The 17,508-nt window shown below is 41.7% G+C and overlaps 1 protein-coding gene across 3 annotated transcripts; it reads left to right on the top strand.

The window, feature by feature from the left end:
• The first annotated feature begins 345 nt into the window (after positions 1–345).
• LOC125466839 (G protein-activated inward rectifier potassium channel 4-like) lies at positions 346–14,252 on the top strand. 3 transcript variants are annotated; one of them, XM_048561926.2, is made up of 5 exons: positions 346–697; positions 4,018–4,290; positions 4,760–5,023; positions 7,971–9,237; positions 10,357–14,252. In XM_048561926.2, the coding sequence occupies exons 3-5, from the start codon at positions 4,808–4,810 to the stop codon at positions 10,674–10,676; spliced, it is 1,803 nt and encodes a 600-aa protein (XP_048417883.1). In that variant the 5' UTR covers positions 346–697; positions 4,018–4,290; positions 4,760–4,807; the 3' UTR covers positions 10,677–14,252. The 3 variants fall into 3 exon arrangements, with proteins under 3 accessions (XP_048417883.1, XP_048417884.1, XP_048417885.1); XM_048561927.2 differs by lacking the exon at positions 4,018–4,290; XM_048561928.2 differs by lacking the exons at positions 346–697; positions 4,760–5,023 and having other exon boundaries at positions 4,261–4,290.
• Positions 14,253–17,508: the final 3,256 nt, after the last annotated feature.

Here is a 17,508-nt window from a genome sequence, read left to right as displayed (position 1 = left end):
TGAATGGCCAGTTGTAATCCGTGCTATTGCCCAGTTCCTCAGCATCAAGCAGGATAGAAAGGCTTATCCATCAAAATCATGCCACGGGACTAAACCCAACAATTGAGGTTGATGCATTTGATTGAACGTGAGTGGGCAGAGTTCAGATAGAATTAAGATTTTAGGCCTATTTCCGTGCTGTAATGTGTTGGTGTGCAATCTGATTTACAAACATGCCCAGTGCTGTGAGCAGATTAAATGCACATTGACCGTTGGGTTTAAGGATGGTATTGAGAGGATATGATGCTAGTTAAGACATCTCCATCAGTGTCTGACAGTGGCTAGTACTGAATTCAGTGTAGAATTCCTCCCAAGTCCAACCTTTCTGATTAACTTATCTTAAAGTAATGCTGTGTGACATTGAGGAAGATTAATAAGGAGGCTCTGTCATCGCTTCTAGTTCTCAACACCTTCATTTGGAAAGACAACACTCTACATAGGTTAAAAAACAATCTATCTGAGGATAATGTATCAGGCAGAACACCGGGACTGAGATTTGTTTTGTGTTTTAGATCAGCTCGCATCTTTCTGGAGAGAAGCTGGTGGGATTCTGCAAGAATTGACTTTTCATGTTGGTCTTGAAACACCAGAAAAGATTTAAATACTGCAGTGGATTTTGAGTTGAACTGAATTGCAGCAGGTACTTTATTTAAAGAATGTGAGTATATATATGTATATTTGTGAAAGTTAACATTTTATAAAGTTTGATGTGTAGAAATATATTATCTTTGGTGTGAATAGAAATTATCATCCAACCTGCTCAGAGATGTTATTACACGCCTCTAGAGCAGGTGAGACTTGAAGCCATGTCTTTTGGCTTCAAGGTAGAGATGCTATCATTGTGTCAGAAGAACCGTGTCAAGGTACAGATAATATTCTGATATTTGCATGCTGTACCAGGGTTAGTAATCAAACAACAATCGGTATTTTCTGAAATTTCTCAATAACACCTAATATTGTGTAAACAGGTATTTGTGAGGGTTGTTTAGAAACAAGTTATGGTATGATAATTGTGCTGTCTATGATCATATTAATAATGATCAGCATTAAAATCTCTTAGAAACCTGGTTTCTTTTAAATTAGCCTCAATCAGACTGGAATAAATTACCTGCCCTGAGTAGATCATAATGTGGTGTTGGAACTGGGGAATGGTAGTCACACTGGGACAAGAGGTGAGGGGGCGGGGGGCACGTATTGTTCTGAGGCTTGGACAGAGTCCTTTTGTATATTTAAAGCTAAGATAGATTCTTGATCAGTTGGAGAATTAAGGGTTATAGAGAAAACACGGGAAAGTGGATGCAAGGAATGTTGGATCAGGCATGATCCTATTGAATGGTGGAGCAAAACTGGGGGCCAAGAGGCTTACTCCTGTTTTTATTTCTTATTGTCTTATGGCCATTTGAGGGAGCGGTTAGCCAGAAGAGAGGAAGCTTTCCTCTGACACTGCTTCAATTCAGCTCAGAGTGTTTAGAGCTGCAGAGGGTGTCAAAATCAGCAAGTGATTCATTCTTAGAAGCAGAATTCTCACACTGAAAAACAATTAGGGAGGAAAGATAGTGCCACTAGCCCCAGAGAATAAATAAAACAGTACTTTCATTATCAGCTTCAGTTGAATTTTCTGATTGGAAAATATAATGTTTCATATTTTGAACATAAATGTGTAATTGTTTAGATTATTTGAGGCTGAATGAGAAATTCCTGTTTCCAACCAACCAGCATGTCATTTCTGGAATAGACAAGCACTTGATATGGTCAGGCAACATTACAATGCCCAGAGTCTGGTGGCGGAAACCTGATTTTTTTAGGAAGGCTTTGCACCCGAGTTAAAGTAAATCATGGAGGAGTTTCAAGCAGTCATGTTCAATGTTTGCCACCATGACAACAATTCACATTTATATAGTGCCTTTAACGTAAAACAACTTATGAAAAAAGGATAACAAGGCATAGAGCTGGATGAACACAGCAGGCCAAGCAGCATCATAGAAGCTGGAAAGCTGGCATTTCGGGCCTAGACCCTTCTTGACCATTTCTGAAGAAAACTCTAGGCCTGAAACGTCAGCTTTCCTGCCCCTATGATGGTGCTTGGCCTGCTGTGTTCATCCAGCTCTACACCTTGTTACCTCAGATTCTCCAGCATCTGCAGTTCCTACTATCTCTATTTATGAAAAAAGTTATGACATTTGAGTCATATCAGGAGATATTAATCAGAGGAGGAGGATCTTGGTCAATTAAGTAGGTGGGTACAATTACAACTTTTAAAATACATTTGGATACATACATGAGTAGGAAAAGTTTGGAAGGGTATGGGCCACAAGCAGGCAGGCAGGACTAGTTTAATTTGGGATTATGTTCGGTATGGACTGGTTGGACCAAACTTTCTATTTCTGTACTTTATGACTCTATGTTGAGGATGTCCTTCCCTTTTAATTGGGCATTATAGCACACATTGACCCTGAATTTTTAAAAATAATTGGCTCCTATGTATAATAGTTAATTGAAAGTAATGTCTATTTCTTAAGAAATCAAGTAGATACCATGGTAATTAATTTTTATAGGTTCTACTTTGATCTATGACAGTTATACTGCAGCAACTAAGTTTGCTTCGGGCCACAGGTTAACTCATGAGTTAAATATCCTTATTTCTTTATTTCTGTCTTTAAACTTCTGTGTCCACATTTATAATGAAAACTGCCTATGTAAATTTGTCATATTGTAATTACAGCCTCTTGCCAGCAGTGGCACTGTGATGCACCAACTCACAGGGGGTAGATGTGACAGATACAGGAGTGCATGCGTGTGATAATGGGAACTGCAGATGCTGGAGAACCCAAGATAACAAAGTGTGAAGCTGGATGAACACAGCAGACCAGGCAGCATCTTAGGAGCACAAAAGCTGATGTTTTGGGCCTAGACCCTTCATCAGAGATGGGGATGGGGTGAGGGTTCTGGAATAAATAGGGAGAGAGGGGGAGGCGGACTGAAGATGGAGAGAAAAGAAGGTAGGTGGAGAGGAGAGTATAGGTGGGGAGGTAGGGAGGGGATAGGTCAGTCCAGGGAAGACGGACAGGTCAAGGAGGCGGGATGAGGTAGCAGGTAGGAAATGGAGGTGCGGCTTGAGGTGGGAGGAAGGGATGGGTGAGAGGAAGAACAGGTTAGGGAAGCGGAGACAGGCTGGGCTGGTTTTGGAATGCAGTGGGGGGAGGGGAAAAGCTGGGCTGGTTTTGGGATGCAGTTGGGGAAGGGGAGATTTTGAAGCTTGTGAAGTCCACATTGATACCTCCTCCCTCACCCCCATCCCAGGCTCCAAGATGACTTTCCATATTAAGCAGATGTTCACCTGCACATCTGCCAATGTGGTATACTGCATCCACTGTACCCGGTGTGGCTTCCTCTATATTGGGAAAACCAAGCGGAGTCTTGGGGACCGCTTTGCAGAACACCTCCGCTTGGTTCGCAATAAACAACTGCACCTCCCAGTCGCGAATCATTTTAACGCCCCCTCCCATTCCTTAGACGACATGTCCATCATGGGCCTCCTGCAGTGCCACAATGATGCCACCCGAAGGTTGCAGGAACAGCAACTCATATTCCGCTTGGGAACCCTGCAGCCCAATGGTATCAATGTGGACTTCACAAACTTCAAAATCTCCCCTTCCCCCACTGCATCCCAAAAACAGCCCAGCCTGTTTCCGCTTCCCTCACCTGTTCTTCCTCTCACCCATCCCTTCCTCCCACCTCAAGCCGCACCTCCATTTCCTACCTGCTACCTCATCCCGCCTCCTTGACCTGTCCGTCTTCCCTGGACTGACCTATCCCCTCCCTACCTCCCCACCCATACTCTCGTCTCCACCTATCTTCTTTTCTCTCCATCTTTGGAGTGCTTGCTGTACTTTTACAGAAGGAAGATAACAAGGTGCAAAATGCAGTGCCCATACAACTGAAACGTTTATGGAATAAACTGTTTTTTTTAAATTCCAGGTCTTGGTTTCAGCATAAACAATTCTCACAAATCATAGGATCCCTACAGTGTGGAAACAGGCCCTTCAGCCCATTCAGTCTGTTTTTAAGTTTGAAATCTAGTAGAGTTTTGAGGAATCTAGAGAATGACAGAATAAAAAGCCAAGATCCTATTAGTTGACCAAGTGTTGATGATGAATGATTTCTGACAAGATACAAATGTAAGGAGACTTTCTCTGAGGAGCACCAACGAAATACTACACACACAGGTCCAAGCCTGATATTCATGACTTGGTAAGTTCAGTATATCAATCATGTATCTGGGGTCTGACACCAAACAGAGACCAGAACCTTCTCACTGCCAAAAGAAAATGTGATAGTTTTATTAAATAGTTTTGTTTCAAGTGAGTTTTCTCATTGTTTGGATGGATGTCGAAATGACGCAGTTTCCTGGTAAATTTCCCTTTTGTTTGGTTTAGGAAAGGGAACAACAGGGAATTACAGATTATTTATATTCAGGGGAGCTCTGAGTAGTTGTCCAGAGAGGCAAAGCAACAATGACTCTACAGGGGCCAATGAGGAAAGAAGAGCTGGCCATAGATGATTCTTTAAAATTATTAGGAATGCCACTGGTCAATTTTTCCTGTGATCATGAAACAAACATATTTGTAAAGAAAACACTGACTTAAAATAATGGGAAATAACAAGGTAAATTAAGATAGATGATTTTAGAATAACAATTAAAGGTGCTTCTTTTGGACAGATCTTCAGGAAGTAGTACTCTGCTTTGTGTCCTCTGGCAAGGAATATCATGAAAACCACCAATGTGAGCTCTAGCATGGACCTGTATAGGAACAATGATGTCTATGCCTATCATCGTATCAGTGCTACACCAACAAATTACAAGGAGCGCAAAAAGCTTCGCTACTCAGTACCTCCTGCCCAAATTCCGACAGGCAAACACTTGTTGGCATATCTCCCTCGGATTCCAATGGACTCAGGCCAATATGGAACATTTTCAGTAAAGGTGAGTAAATGTGCTTAGATTACTGGAGCTAAAAGGAGATTATACCTTTGTTGTTTCGAAGGGATACAGCCTAGATAGTAGAGATATATAATTTTCAAAGCAATGCCATCCCAAATTTTGACATAGACATTTTTTAGCTCATTCATGGGGTGAGGTCATTGCTGGTGACACCAGCATTTATTGCCCATCCCTAATTGCCCAGAGGGCAGTCAAGTGTAAAAGACAGGGGAGGCGATGGCTGGTTTTGTTTCAATCCAAAGACTCAGATAATGTCCTGGGGCCCTGGGTTCGAATCGAGCCATGGTAGTGGTGGAATTTGAATCAAACAAAAATATCTGGAATTAAGTATCTAAAGATTATTATCAATCCATTGTCAATTGTTAGAAAAATCCACCTTTTCAGTAGTGTCCTTTCGGGTAGGAAATCTGTCATCCTTAACTGGTCAGGCCTACTTGTGTCTCCAGGCTCACAGCAAGGTAGTTGACTCTGAACTATCCTGGGGGCAATTAGGAATGGGCAATAAATGCTACCTATCCAGTGATGCCCTCATCCCGTTAATGAATTAAAAGTAAATATTGCTGTTGGGCTGGAATCACATGCCAGACCAGGTAAAGACAGCAGACCTCCTTCCTTATCTGACACGATTGAACTGAATGGTTTATTCCTGACAATTGACAATGGATCAGAGAGAGTAGGAACTGCAGATGCTGGAGAATCTGAGATAACAAGGTGTAGAGCTGGATGAACATAGCAGGCCAAGCAGCATTCAGAGGAGCAGGAAAGCTGACATTTTGGGCCTATACCCTGGGTCTTGGCTGCTTGGCCTGCTGCATTCATCCAACTCCACACCTTGTTATCTCAATTAACAATGGACTCTTGGTTGTCATTTGACTCTTATTTCCAGATTATTACCAAATTCAAATTTCACCATTTGCCTTGGTGGGATTCAAACCCAGGTGCCCAGGACATTACCTGGGCCTGTAGATTAACCATCCAGCAATATCAACTTCTACAACATCATAAAACCCTTAAATTGAGTAATTAAAAACAGATTAAAAATAAAAAGCTCACCACTTTTGAAGAAAAGCCATCCCCCGAATGACATGTTGGATAAAGACATCGTATGGTGTAACACTGGTGCCAATGAAAAAGTTCAAAACTCCTCTTTTTGGGGCACAAGTTAAAATCTTAGAATCATAAAATCCGTACTGTGCAGATTGTAGATGTATGGCCTATTGAGTCTGCACTAACCCTCCAAAGAGCATCCTGCCCAGACCCACACCAGCCTCACCCTATCCCCATAACCTTTCATTTGCCATAGCTAATCCACCTAGCTTTCACATCTGTGGACGCTACAGGGAAATTTAGCACAGCCAATCTACCTAACCTGCACATCTTTGGGTTGTGCAAGGAAACTGGAGCACCTGGAAGAAACCCACACAGATACAGGATCAATTTTCTGCATTAACAGCAAGCTACAGCTCTTGATAACTGATTCACAACCACCGCAGGGAAAATGGCCGTCATATCAGGAGATGGTCGAATTTCCTGTGATTCTTGTCAACGGCAATAGGAAGTCAATTCTCACCATCCAGGGACATCATTTTAGGTAAATATTTAAGAGGTACTCATGGCCAGTTCTCATTAGAATCAACACCTTTAAGGAGAAACATGGAGAAATAAAGCTTTTTGTGTGCCACAATGTAAGTTTCTGCTGGTCTGTCCCTCCCCTCCATGCTCAGAGGTCACTTGACACCAGATTATGATCCAACAAGTTTATTTTAGATCACAGGCTTTGAGTGCTGCTCTGAAAGCTTGTGATTTCAAATAAACCTATTGGACTGTAATCTGGTGTCATGTGATTTCTGACCTTGTCCATCCCTGTCCAACAACGGCATCTCTGCATCATGTCTCCCCTTCATGAGATGGAGATGAAGTTCATCTTGGGCTATTAACTTCAAAATAGGTGATAGCAGACCATTTTACGTTGGTGTCTGTTCTCTTTCAATTAAAGTGGATAGAAAAAAAAGGGTTATATTTTGATACATTATCACCTATGTTGTTCCGCAGTCCAGGATTGTTTCATCTGTGGTAACATTGGTGGATTAAAGTTAATCACTTGATTTGAAAATGTAAGCCTTAGAGTCGGGAGTACGTAAGGCAGGGTACAGCATTGAGATTCACACACTGCACTTTCAGTCAAATCCAGACACAAATGCATAATTTTCAGAATAGATAACCATTACTGTCACTTCTACATTATTTGTGCTTTGTGTTCAACCACTGAATTGAAAACAAGTGAGAAACTGGTTTGAATGATCCCAGCATTTTGGCAATGTGAGAAGGACCATAAAAGAAAACAAAATGAGGTAGAAAAGAGGAGAGAAGCTCATAATTAAATAATAGCCTGCTTGAGTCTTGAAAGATTCCCAGTTATATCACAAAGCAAAGACTATTCCACAACTTTATAGGGATAGGAATGAGGATAAGAGTTGTGGAGAGTCAACACAGACAGCATAGAGAGATTCACTTTATAGGCATTAAACAATGGCAAGCAATTCAGTTAACGAACTTCAAGATCTAGTTGAAATTAATTAATCCATCTGATGCCTGATTGAGTTTATCCAGACAATGCCTTAGAGTAGGAGAAGCCCATGTTGAAGCAGCTGTCCATTCTGAGTTATGTGGGATCAGTAGGAACATTGCAGTTTGCCCTAGTACTCCAGGATAGGAGAAGTTATTTTTGACAATTATTGACAGTTATTTTGACAAATTGGCAACATGTGATCAAACTTGCCAGCCCCTGTAGAAATCTCCAGTCTCCATTGAATACAATCAGAAGAATCTGTACCTAAAGTCACAATTTCTTTACATGTATTTTATTATTGTACATGGAGATAATTGTTAAGCAAAACATAAAATATTTCAATTATTTTTCCCATTACAGCCAGAAACCAAGTTGATAAAAACATCAGGAGAGATTCCAAAATCTTCACAACATAGAGATTCCTCATCTTCTGGGAGAGCTAGCATTATATCAAACCTAAAGCCATTGACCAGCAGGGAGAACCGTGAGACACAGACAACCAATGATGCATCATCTCTTCATTTTGATTTCAGGCCATCCACAAATTGCCCACCAGCTGCCCCCAACTCAAACTCCAAGCAGAAATTAAATGTGGCCATCAATGTGGATGAGTGTCCCAGGCACCATCGGATATTCACTAGCGGCTCAAATTTCCGTGACTTCAATTCCAAAACGTGGTATCCAAGGCATGCTGGCAGCTTACCTGATCTTCCAAACCATTCTCGGAATTTACGATCTTCAACAAAAAGTGTCTTATCTTATCCTGGTTCTCTAAAACAAAGGTGCAAGCTGATGAATGACAACCAGCAACAGTTCACGTTTGCATGTCAGCAGAAACGACAGCGTTATGTGATGAAAGATGGGAAATGCCAAGTCAATCTTGGATACATTGAAGAAAAGCACAAGTTCTTGTTTGACATTTTCACTACTGTAGTAGATTTGAAGTACCGCTGGTTTCTTTTTGTCTTCATGATGTGTTACCTTTTGACTTGGGTAACTTTTGGATTTTTGTACTTCCTGGATGCATACATTAGAGGTGATATTAACCATGCAGGTGAAACCGATTGGAAACCCTGCTTAGATAATGTGGATGGCTTCATTTCTGCCTTACTGTTATCTATTGAAAGTCAAAGGACAATTGGCTATGGGTCTCGTATGGTGACATCTAATTGTGCAGAAGGTGTCATTTTACTTATAGCTCAATGCATCGTTGGTTCAATGATTGATGCCATGATGGTGGGCTGTGTGTTTGTGAAGATCTCTCGCCCCAAGAAGCGGGCTGAGACTCTGAAGTTTAGTAAATATGCAGTAATATCACACAGGGATGATGAACTTTGCCTGATGTTTAGAATTGGCGACCTGAGGGAAAGCCATATGGTTGATGCAAAACTAAGGGCCAAGCTCATCAAATCTAGACAAACAAAGGAGGGTGAGTTCATACCTCTAGATCAAACAGAAATCAACCTTGGCTATGACACAGGGAAAGACCGCCTTTTCCTGGTAGAACCCCAGACCATTAGCCACGTCATCAATGAGAACAGTCCTTTCTGGAAAATGTGTGCTGAGTCAATGAAGAGGGAACAGTTTGAAATGATCGTAATCCTGGAAGGCATAGTGGAATCCACAGGTTCGTTGCATCCTACTTTAACCTCTTAAATGCCCCAAAATGTGGAACTTGTGAGGGTCAATATTCCCTGGAGTTTAGAACAATGAGAGATGAACTCATTGAAATGTATAAAAATCTTGCTACGAGAGATTAATTTCTCTGCTGGAATGTTCAGTTCAAGAGTTGTATTTTCAGGTTAGGTGATTGACTATTTAGAGGTGAAATGAGAAAGTTCTTTACTTAAAGGGTTGTGGAGCTTTGGAACTCTCGATCCCAGAAATCTATCGATGTTAAATATACTTCAGACAAAAGGTTAATAGATATTTGACGCTGGTTGAATTAATGGACATGGGAATACAAAGAGAAACCAGAAATGATGTACAAAGGCAGCCCCCATGGTAATGAATGGCACAGCGGGTTGAAGGGTTCAGATAGCCTACTCCTGTTCCAATTTCTCATGCTCTTAGGAACGGAAGGACTGTCCAATGGGGAGAGGTTGAGTAGGTTGGGCCTGTATTCGTTGAAGTTTAGATGAATGAGAGGTGAGCTTATTGAAACATATGAGTTTCTTTGGGGCTTGATAGGGTAAATACAGAGTTGTTCTATTCCTTTGTGGGAGGATCCAGAGGAAATAATAAAGCTTCATCCCTATGACTCAGAGGCAAAGAAGAATTTCTTCTCTCAGAGGGTAGTGATTCCATAGATTCCTTACTTCAGAGGGCTAACAAAACTCAGATGTTAGTATATTCAAGGTTGACACAGACAGGTTTTTACTAAGTATGGGAATCAAAGGATATTGGGAAAAGGCAGAAAAGTGGAGCTGACAGTGATCAGATCAGCTATGGTCTCATTTAATGGCAGAGAAGGCGCAATGGGCTGAATTGCCTACTTTTGGCTCCTACAACATCAAGTCTGATAGTTCTTATGGTCTTCTATTTACATGTTTCATCAAGTTCCACTTCTCTAAGAAATGTGCAAATGAAAGAACTAAGAAAATTAGAGATAACAAGGTATAGAGTCGGATAAAGACAGCAGGCCAAACAGCATCACAGGAGCAGGAAGGCTGATATTTTGGGCCTAGGCCTTTCTGATACAACTAAGGCAATTATTGAGTTTCCCTTTATTTTTCTTCACTTACAGGAATGACCTGCCAAGCAAGGACTTCCTATAAAGAAGATGAGATTCTCTGGGGCCACCGGTTTGAGTCTTGCATCCTCTTAGAGAAAGGTGCATTCCGAGTTGATTACACGAAGTTTGACAAGACATTTGAGGTACAAATGCCGCCAGGCAGTGCAAAGGACATGCACGAGGCAAAAGAAATAGAGAGAAACTACCTGTCCTCACTCCATTTGCACTGGGAGAATCTGAATCATTCCTGTGCTAAAGAACAGGGCCATAATTTGACTGAGAATTCCAATATTATGGAAGAGAATAATATGGAAGATGTTGAGAATGACTAAAGATGACAAATTTCTTGCAGTAATTAAAATAGCATTCTGAAATCAAGGGGATATTGAAAAATAAAATCACTTTAAAGCCACTGAGGATCAGAGCAGAAATAATTAATCTGAACTAGACTAAGACCTTCAGCAAGAGCTGAACAGGAAATGAAGTGGAACATGATTGTTGCAAAGTCTGCAACATTGGTTTCTATTAGAAAGCAAGATTTAAGGTTGGAAGATTACTACGTAGGAGTGGGTAGATATTCTAATTTTGCACTTGATAGACTATTGGGGGTCATTTTGAAGAATTTGGTGGATTCAAATGATGTGAAAAGAAGCCACAAATAAGTTGGCAAGTGGTTTGTGCAAACACTTGACTTGTTGGGCTGAATGGCCTTTCCTCACTCTAGGCTTTGATATGTTTATGAATGAAGCTTCTTCGTCGTTTCTCCATATTGGGGTGTGATATTACACAGGCAGTATGCAGGTTGCGAACAGGCTCTGAACACAATACAGGACAATGTAAAATAGCTGTCCGTATGTACGAGGGAAATGTTTGCAAGTCGGATCTTTAAAATTAATATTAATACACCACTGCATGTGATTGCATTTGTGACTATGAACATACAACATAGACCACTACAGCTCAGTACAGGCCCTTTGGCCCTCGATGTTGCGCAGACCTGTGAAACTAATCTGAAGCCCATCTAACCTACACTATTCCATTATTATCCATATGTTTACCCAATGACAATTTAAATGCCCTTAAACTTGGGGACTCTACTACTGTTGCAGCCAGGGCATTCCACGCCCTTACTATTCTCTGAGTAAAGAACCTACCTCTGACATCTGTCCTATATCTATTAATTTAAAGCTATGTCCCCTCGTGCTAGTCATCACCATCCGAGGAAAATGGTTCTCACTGTCCACCATATCTAGTCCTCTGATCATCTTGTATGTCTCTATTAAGTCACCGATTAACCTTCTTCTCTCTAACAAAAACAGCCTCAAGTCCCTCAGCCTTTCCTCCACACCAGGCAACATCCTGGTAAATCTCCTCTGCACCCTTTCCGATGCTTCCACATCCTTCCTATAATGCGGCAACCAGAACTGTACGCAATACTCCAAGTGCGGCCACACCAGAGTTTTTTTACAGCTACAACATGACCTCATGGCTCCGAAACGCAATCCCTCTACCAATAAAACCTAACACACTGTACGCCTTCTTAACAAACCTATCAACCTGGGTGGCAACTTTCAGGGATCTATGTACATGGACACCGAGATCTCTCTGCTCATCTACACTGACAAGAATCTTGACATTAGCCCAGTACTCTGTCTTCCTGTTACTCCTTCCAAAGTGAATCACCTCACGCTTTTCCATATTAAACTCCATTTGCCACCTCTCAGCCCAGCTCTGCAGCTTATCTTTGTCCCTCTGTAACCTGCAACATCCTTCTGCACTATCTACAACTCCACCGACTTTAGTGTCAACTGCAAATTTACTAACTCATCTTTCTATGCCTTCATCCAGGCCATTTATAAAAATGACAAACAACAGTGACCCCAAAACAGATCCTTGCCGTACACCACTAGTAACTGAACTCCAGGATGAAGCTTTGTAAGTCAGATATTCATAAATTAGGGTCTGCCTGTAGTTTGATTAAGCTGTAGCTTTCAAGAGCTAACTTGATTCAAGTAACAAAGCCTATCTCATTTTAAAGTTATCCAGATTTCAATACTCACTGGAGACTATAGTACATAACCGACAATGGTTTTGAAATTCCTGGGCTCCTGAAGACTGAAGAATGGTTAGAGTCATAGTGTCAGCATGGGAACACACCCTTCATTTCAACTCGGCCATGCCGACGTCCTAAATTAATCGAGTCCCATTTTCCAGTATTTGGACTACAACCTTCTAAATGTTTCCTAATCATATACTCATCCAGATGTCTTTTAAATCTTGTAATTGTACCTGACTCCACCACCCTCTCTTGCAGCTCTTTCCACACATGCACCAACCTCTGTGTGAAAAAGTTGCCCCTTAGGCCCCTTTTAAGTCTTTGCCCCCTCACCTTAAACTTATGCCCTGCCCTCTAGTTTTGGATTCTCCCACCCTAGGGAAAATATCTTGTCTATTCACTTTATCCACACTTCTCATGGTTTTATAAAGCTCTATAAGGTCACCCCTCAGCCTCTGATGGTCCAGGGAAAATAGACCTGGCTTATTAGCATCTTCCTATAGCTCAGACCCTCCAACCCTGGCAAATTCCTTGTAAATATATTCTAAATCCTTTCAGGTTTCACAATAAATCAGTGAAACCAGAATTGCATGCAGTATTCTAAAAGTGGCCTAACCAATGTCCTGTACAGGTGAACACGACCTCCCAACTCCAATTGTGTTGGAAGTATTAGAATGTATGAAGGTGGATAAATCTCCTGATCCTGATCAGATATATCCAAGAACCCTACAAGAGGCTAGAGAGGAAATTGTGGGGCCCTGGCTGATATATTTGCATCATCATTAGCCATGAATGAGGTCCCAGAAGACTGGGAGATAGCATGTCCTTATTCAAGAAGGGCTGCAACGAAAGACGTGGGAATATAGACCAGTATGCTTAACATCCGTAATAGGTAAGTTGCTTGAGAAGATTCTGAGGGATAAGGGATACATCATTGAGAAAGACAGGGTTTGATTAGGAGTGGTCAGCATAGCTTAGTTCATAGGAGATCATGACTCACAGATTTTTTAGAGCTCTTTGATGAAGTGACCAGGAAGATCGATGAGGGAAGGGCAGTAGACATAAGTCTATGTGGATTTCAGTAAGGCGTTTGATAACGTTCCACATGGTCAGCTGCTCTGGAAAGTTAGATGACATAGAATCCAGGGAGAGCTGGCAAATTGGATTCACAATTGGCTTGATGGTAGGAAGCACAGACTAATATTGGAAGGATGCTGTCAGACTGAAGGCCTGTGAATAGTGCTGTGCCTCAGGGGTCTTTGTTGGGCCCATTGTTGTTTGTTATCTATATCAATGATTTGAATGAGAACATACAAGGTTTTGATTTAATAAGTTTGTGGATGACATTAAAATAGGTAGTATCATGGACAATGTGGTAGGTTTTCAGAAATTGCAGCAGGATCTTGATCAGCTGGGGAAATGGGCAGAGAAGTAGCAAATGGAGGTGTTGCACTTTAGAGTGCCAAATCAAGGGAGGAGCTTCACAGTGAATGGTAGAGCCTTAAAGAGTGTAGTGGAACAGAGGGGCTTTGGAGTTCAGGTACATGGTTCTCTGAAAGAGGAGTCATAGGTAGGTAGGGCAGTGAAGAAGGCTTTTGGCACACTGGCCTTCATCAGTCAGGGCATGGTGTACAGAAGTTGGGAAGATATGTTGCAGTTGTACAGGACATTGGTGAGACCACATTTGAAGTATTGTGTTTAATTTTTCGTCTCATTGCTATAGGAAAGATGTTATTAAACTGGAAAGATCGCAGAAGAAATTTACAAGGATGTTGCCAGGACTCAAGGGGCTGAGTTATAGGGAGAGGTTGGTCAAGCGAGTTTTGCGAAGATTTGTAGCTGAGGTTGAGTTTCTGTATGTGAGTTTGCTCGCTGAGCTGGAAGGTTAGTTTTCAGATGTTTCGTCACCATTCTAGGTAATATCATCAGTGAGCCTCCGATGAAGCGCTGGTGTTATGTCCCGCTTTCTATTTATCAGTTTAGGTTTCCTTGGGTTGGTGATGTCATTTCCTGCATTGGTGATGTCATTTCCTGTTCTTTTTCTCAGAGGCTGGTAGATTGGCTCCAAGTCAATGTATTTGTTGATGGAGTTTCGGTTGGAATGCCATGCTTCTAGGAATTCTCGTGCATGCCTCTGTTTGGCTTGTCCTAGTATGGATGCGTTGTCCCAATCAAAGTGGTGTCCTTCCACATCTGTATGTAAGGATACTAGTGATAGTGGGTCATGTCGCTTTGTGGCTAGTTGATGTTCATGTATCCTGGTGGCTAACTTCCTGCCAGTTTGTCCAATGTAGTGTTTGTCACAGTTCTTGCGAGGTATTTTGTAGATGACGTTCATTTTATTTGTTGTCTGTATAGGGTCTTTTAAGTTCATTAGCTGCAGTTTTAGTGTGTTGGTGGGTTTGTGGGCTACCATGATGCCAAGAGGTCCGAGTAGTCTGGCAGTCATTTCGGAAATATCTTTGATGTAGGGGAGAGTGGTTACGGTTTCTGGGCCCGTTTTGTCTGTTCATCTACAAAATACCTTGCAAAAACTCTGACAAACAGGCAGAAAGCTCACCACCAGGATACATGAACATCAACTAGCCACAAAACAACATGACCCACTATCACTAGTATCCTTACATACAGATGAGGAAGGACACCACTTTGATTGGGACAACGCATCCATCCTAGGACAAGCCAAACAGAGACACGCATGAGAATTCCTAGAGGCATGGCATTCCAACCGAAACTCCACCAACAAACACATTGATTTGGAGCCAATCTACCATCCTCTGAGAAAAAGAACAGGAAATGACATCACCAATGCAGGAAATGACATCACCAACCCAAGGCAACCTAAACAGATAAATAGAAAGCAGGGCATAACACCAGCGCTTCATTGGATGCTCTTTGATGATATTACCTAGAATGGTGACGAAACATCTGAAAACTAACCTTCCAGCTCAGCGAGCAAACTCACATCCAGAAGAGGTTGGTCAAGCTCGGACTTTTTCTTTAGAGCATAGGAGACATAGGAGGATCTTATAGAAGTGTACAAGATCATGAGAGGCATGGATAGGGTGAGTGCACACAGTCTTTTTCCCAAGATTGGGGAAATCAAGGGTTAGAGGGCATCAGTTTAAGGTAAGAGGGGAAGGATACATGGGAACCTGAGGGGGAACTTTTTTTATGCAGAGGGCTCTACGCATATGGTATGAGCTGCCAGTGGAAGTGGGTGAGGTGGGTACATGAACAGCCTTTAAAATGTATTTGGATGAATACATGGATAGGAAAGATTGAGAAGGATATAGGCCAAGTGCAGAAATATGGGGTTAGCATGGATGAACATTTTGGTTGTCATGGACCAGTTTGGGCCAAAGGACCTGTCTCTGAGCTGTAGGGCTCTATGGCTCTATGTTCAATGCGTTGACCAATAAAGGCAAGGATAGAAAATGCCTGGTTGTTATCCACCTCAGCAGAGGGTGGAAATGAGGAAGGTGGGATTAGGGAGGAAAGGCATTTTGGATCTAGGATTCATTGCCAATAATTCCATACCTGTGAGAGTGGAAGGGGCTTTGAATGGGCCTTCTGCCCAGCTCACTTTAAACATTGTCTGGCTAGTTACACTAAAAAATTTACCTTATACAATCTTAAAAAATCCCAGCTAAATCCTTATCAACTGAGAGGTGGCCTAAGTCTCACTGAGGCTTCCAAGCGACCCCAAATTTTTAACTGGTAGTTTCTTACCCTGAGAACTCCATTCTCTGCATTGGGAGGGGAACGTCCTTTACCTTGGTCGTCGTGTGTCAGTAATTTCCATATTTCACCTCATACTACTGTGTCAAGGTGAATAATCCTGTCCCTGCAATTTTGTGGATGGTGTTTTGAGGTTAATGTGACATGGATAGATGCAGAAGTTTCTGTTCTACTGCACTAACACCAGCAGAGCAAGCCCCTAGGAATTTCTATGCTATTGTGTTCCTTTCTTTGCTATGGTTCTTTCTTTTTACAACTCAAACGTAGCCCTAGCTATGACTGTAAAGATGTTTATGCAGGTGCCAGAACGTTCTTTTCTGTTGGGTTTTTCTTTTAGTATGCGATTGTTCACAGTCCGATTATAAAGTATCATTAACTGTATTCTGAAGTTATATCAGCATTAAATACATGTTGATTAAAATACATCTATTTTATTTAATGATGTACAGGGTTAAAGATCAATGAATGAATACAAGTTTCTGTAATTATTCTTCCTAAAACACTTGCTCTACTGAAGCTATTGATGGGGCATGAGAATGACTGGTTGCAAAGGCATGAAAATTTATATACCCAGTCACAGAACTGCCTCCACTCTTTCCATCATGAAAGATATCCACATTTATGTCCTTGGCTTGATGCACTGTTCCAATAAAGCTCAATGTAAATTGGAGAAACGGCATCATATCTTCTGACTAGGCAATTTACAGCCTTCCAGAATCAACAGCGAGATTATATGCACTGCTCTCAACTGTGAGCTTCTTTTATGCCAGAGGCAAGTGCTTGTCGCAAACACAGAGAGGCATATTATTAGAGATAGTGGGAACTGCAGATGCTGGAGAATCTGAGATAACAAGGTGTAGAGCTGGATGAACACAGGCCAAGCAGCATCAGAGGAGCAGGAAAGCTGATGATTTGGGCCTGGACTGTTCTTCAGAAAAAATGAGGCAGATTATTATATGTTTGGCAAGGGGGAAGTACTTCAAGACCTGGATGTCCTCATGTATCAATCCCTGGAAATATTTATACCAGTATAGCAGGTGGTGAAGAAAGCATACAGTATATCGCCCTTCACAACAAGAGGAATCCAGTACAGGGGCAGGAATGTCTTGCTGCAATTGAACAGGGCTCGGTGACCACACCTGGAGCATGTGTGCAGTTTTGGTCTTGTTATCTGAGGAACAATGTTCCAGCTATGGAAGAAGGGCTACAAAGGTTTGCCAGGTTGACTTCTGGAGGGGGCAAATTGTAGGTCTCATTTAGAGACTGGATCAGAAAGGATCGTACTCACTGGAGATTAGAAGAATGAGGACTGATCTCCAGAAACCCATAAAATTCTAACAGATAGAGAGTTGAGCCTGTGGAATTCT

Source organism: Stegostoma tigrinum, chromosome 32, assembly GCF_030684315.1.
Source record: "Stegostoma tigrinum isolate sSteTig4 chromosome 32, sSteTig4.hap1, whole genome shotgun sequence".
In the NCBI taxonomy this organism is placed as follows: Eukaryota; Metazoa; Chordata; class Chondrichthyes; order Orectolobiformes; family Stegostomatidae; genus Stegostoma; species Stegostoma tigrinum.
The sequence above is the reverse complement of the archived record's forward strand: the minus strand, read 5'-3'. Positions and strand labels throughout refer to the sequence as shown.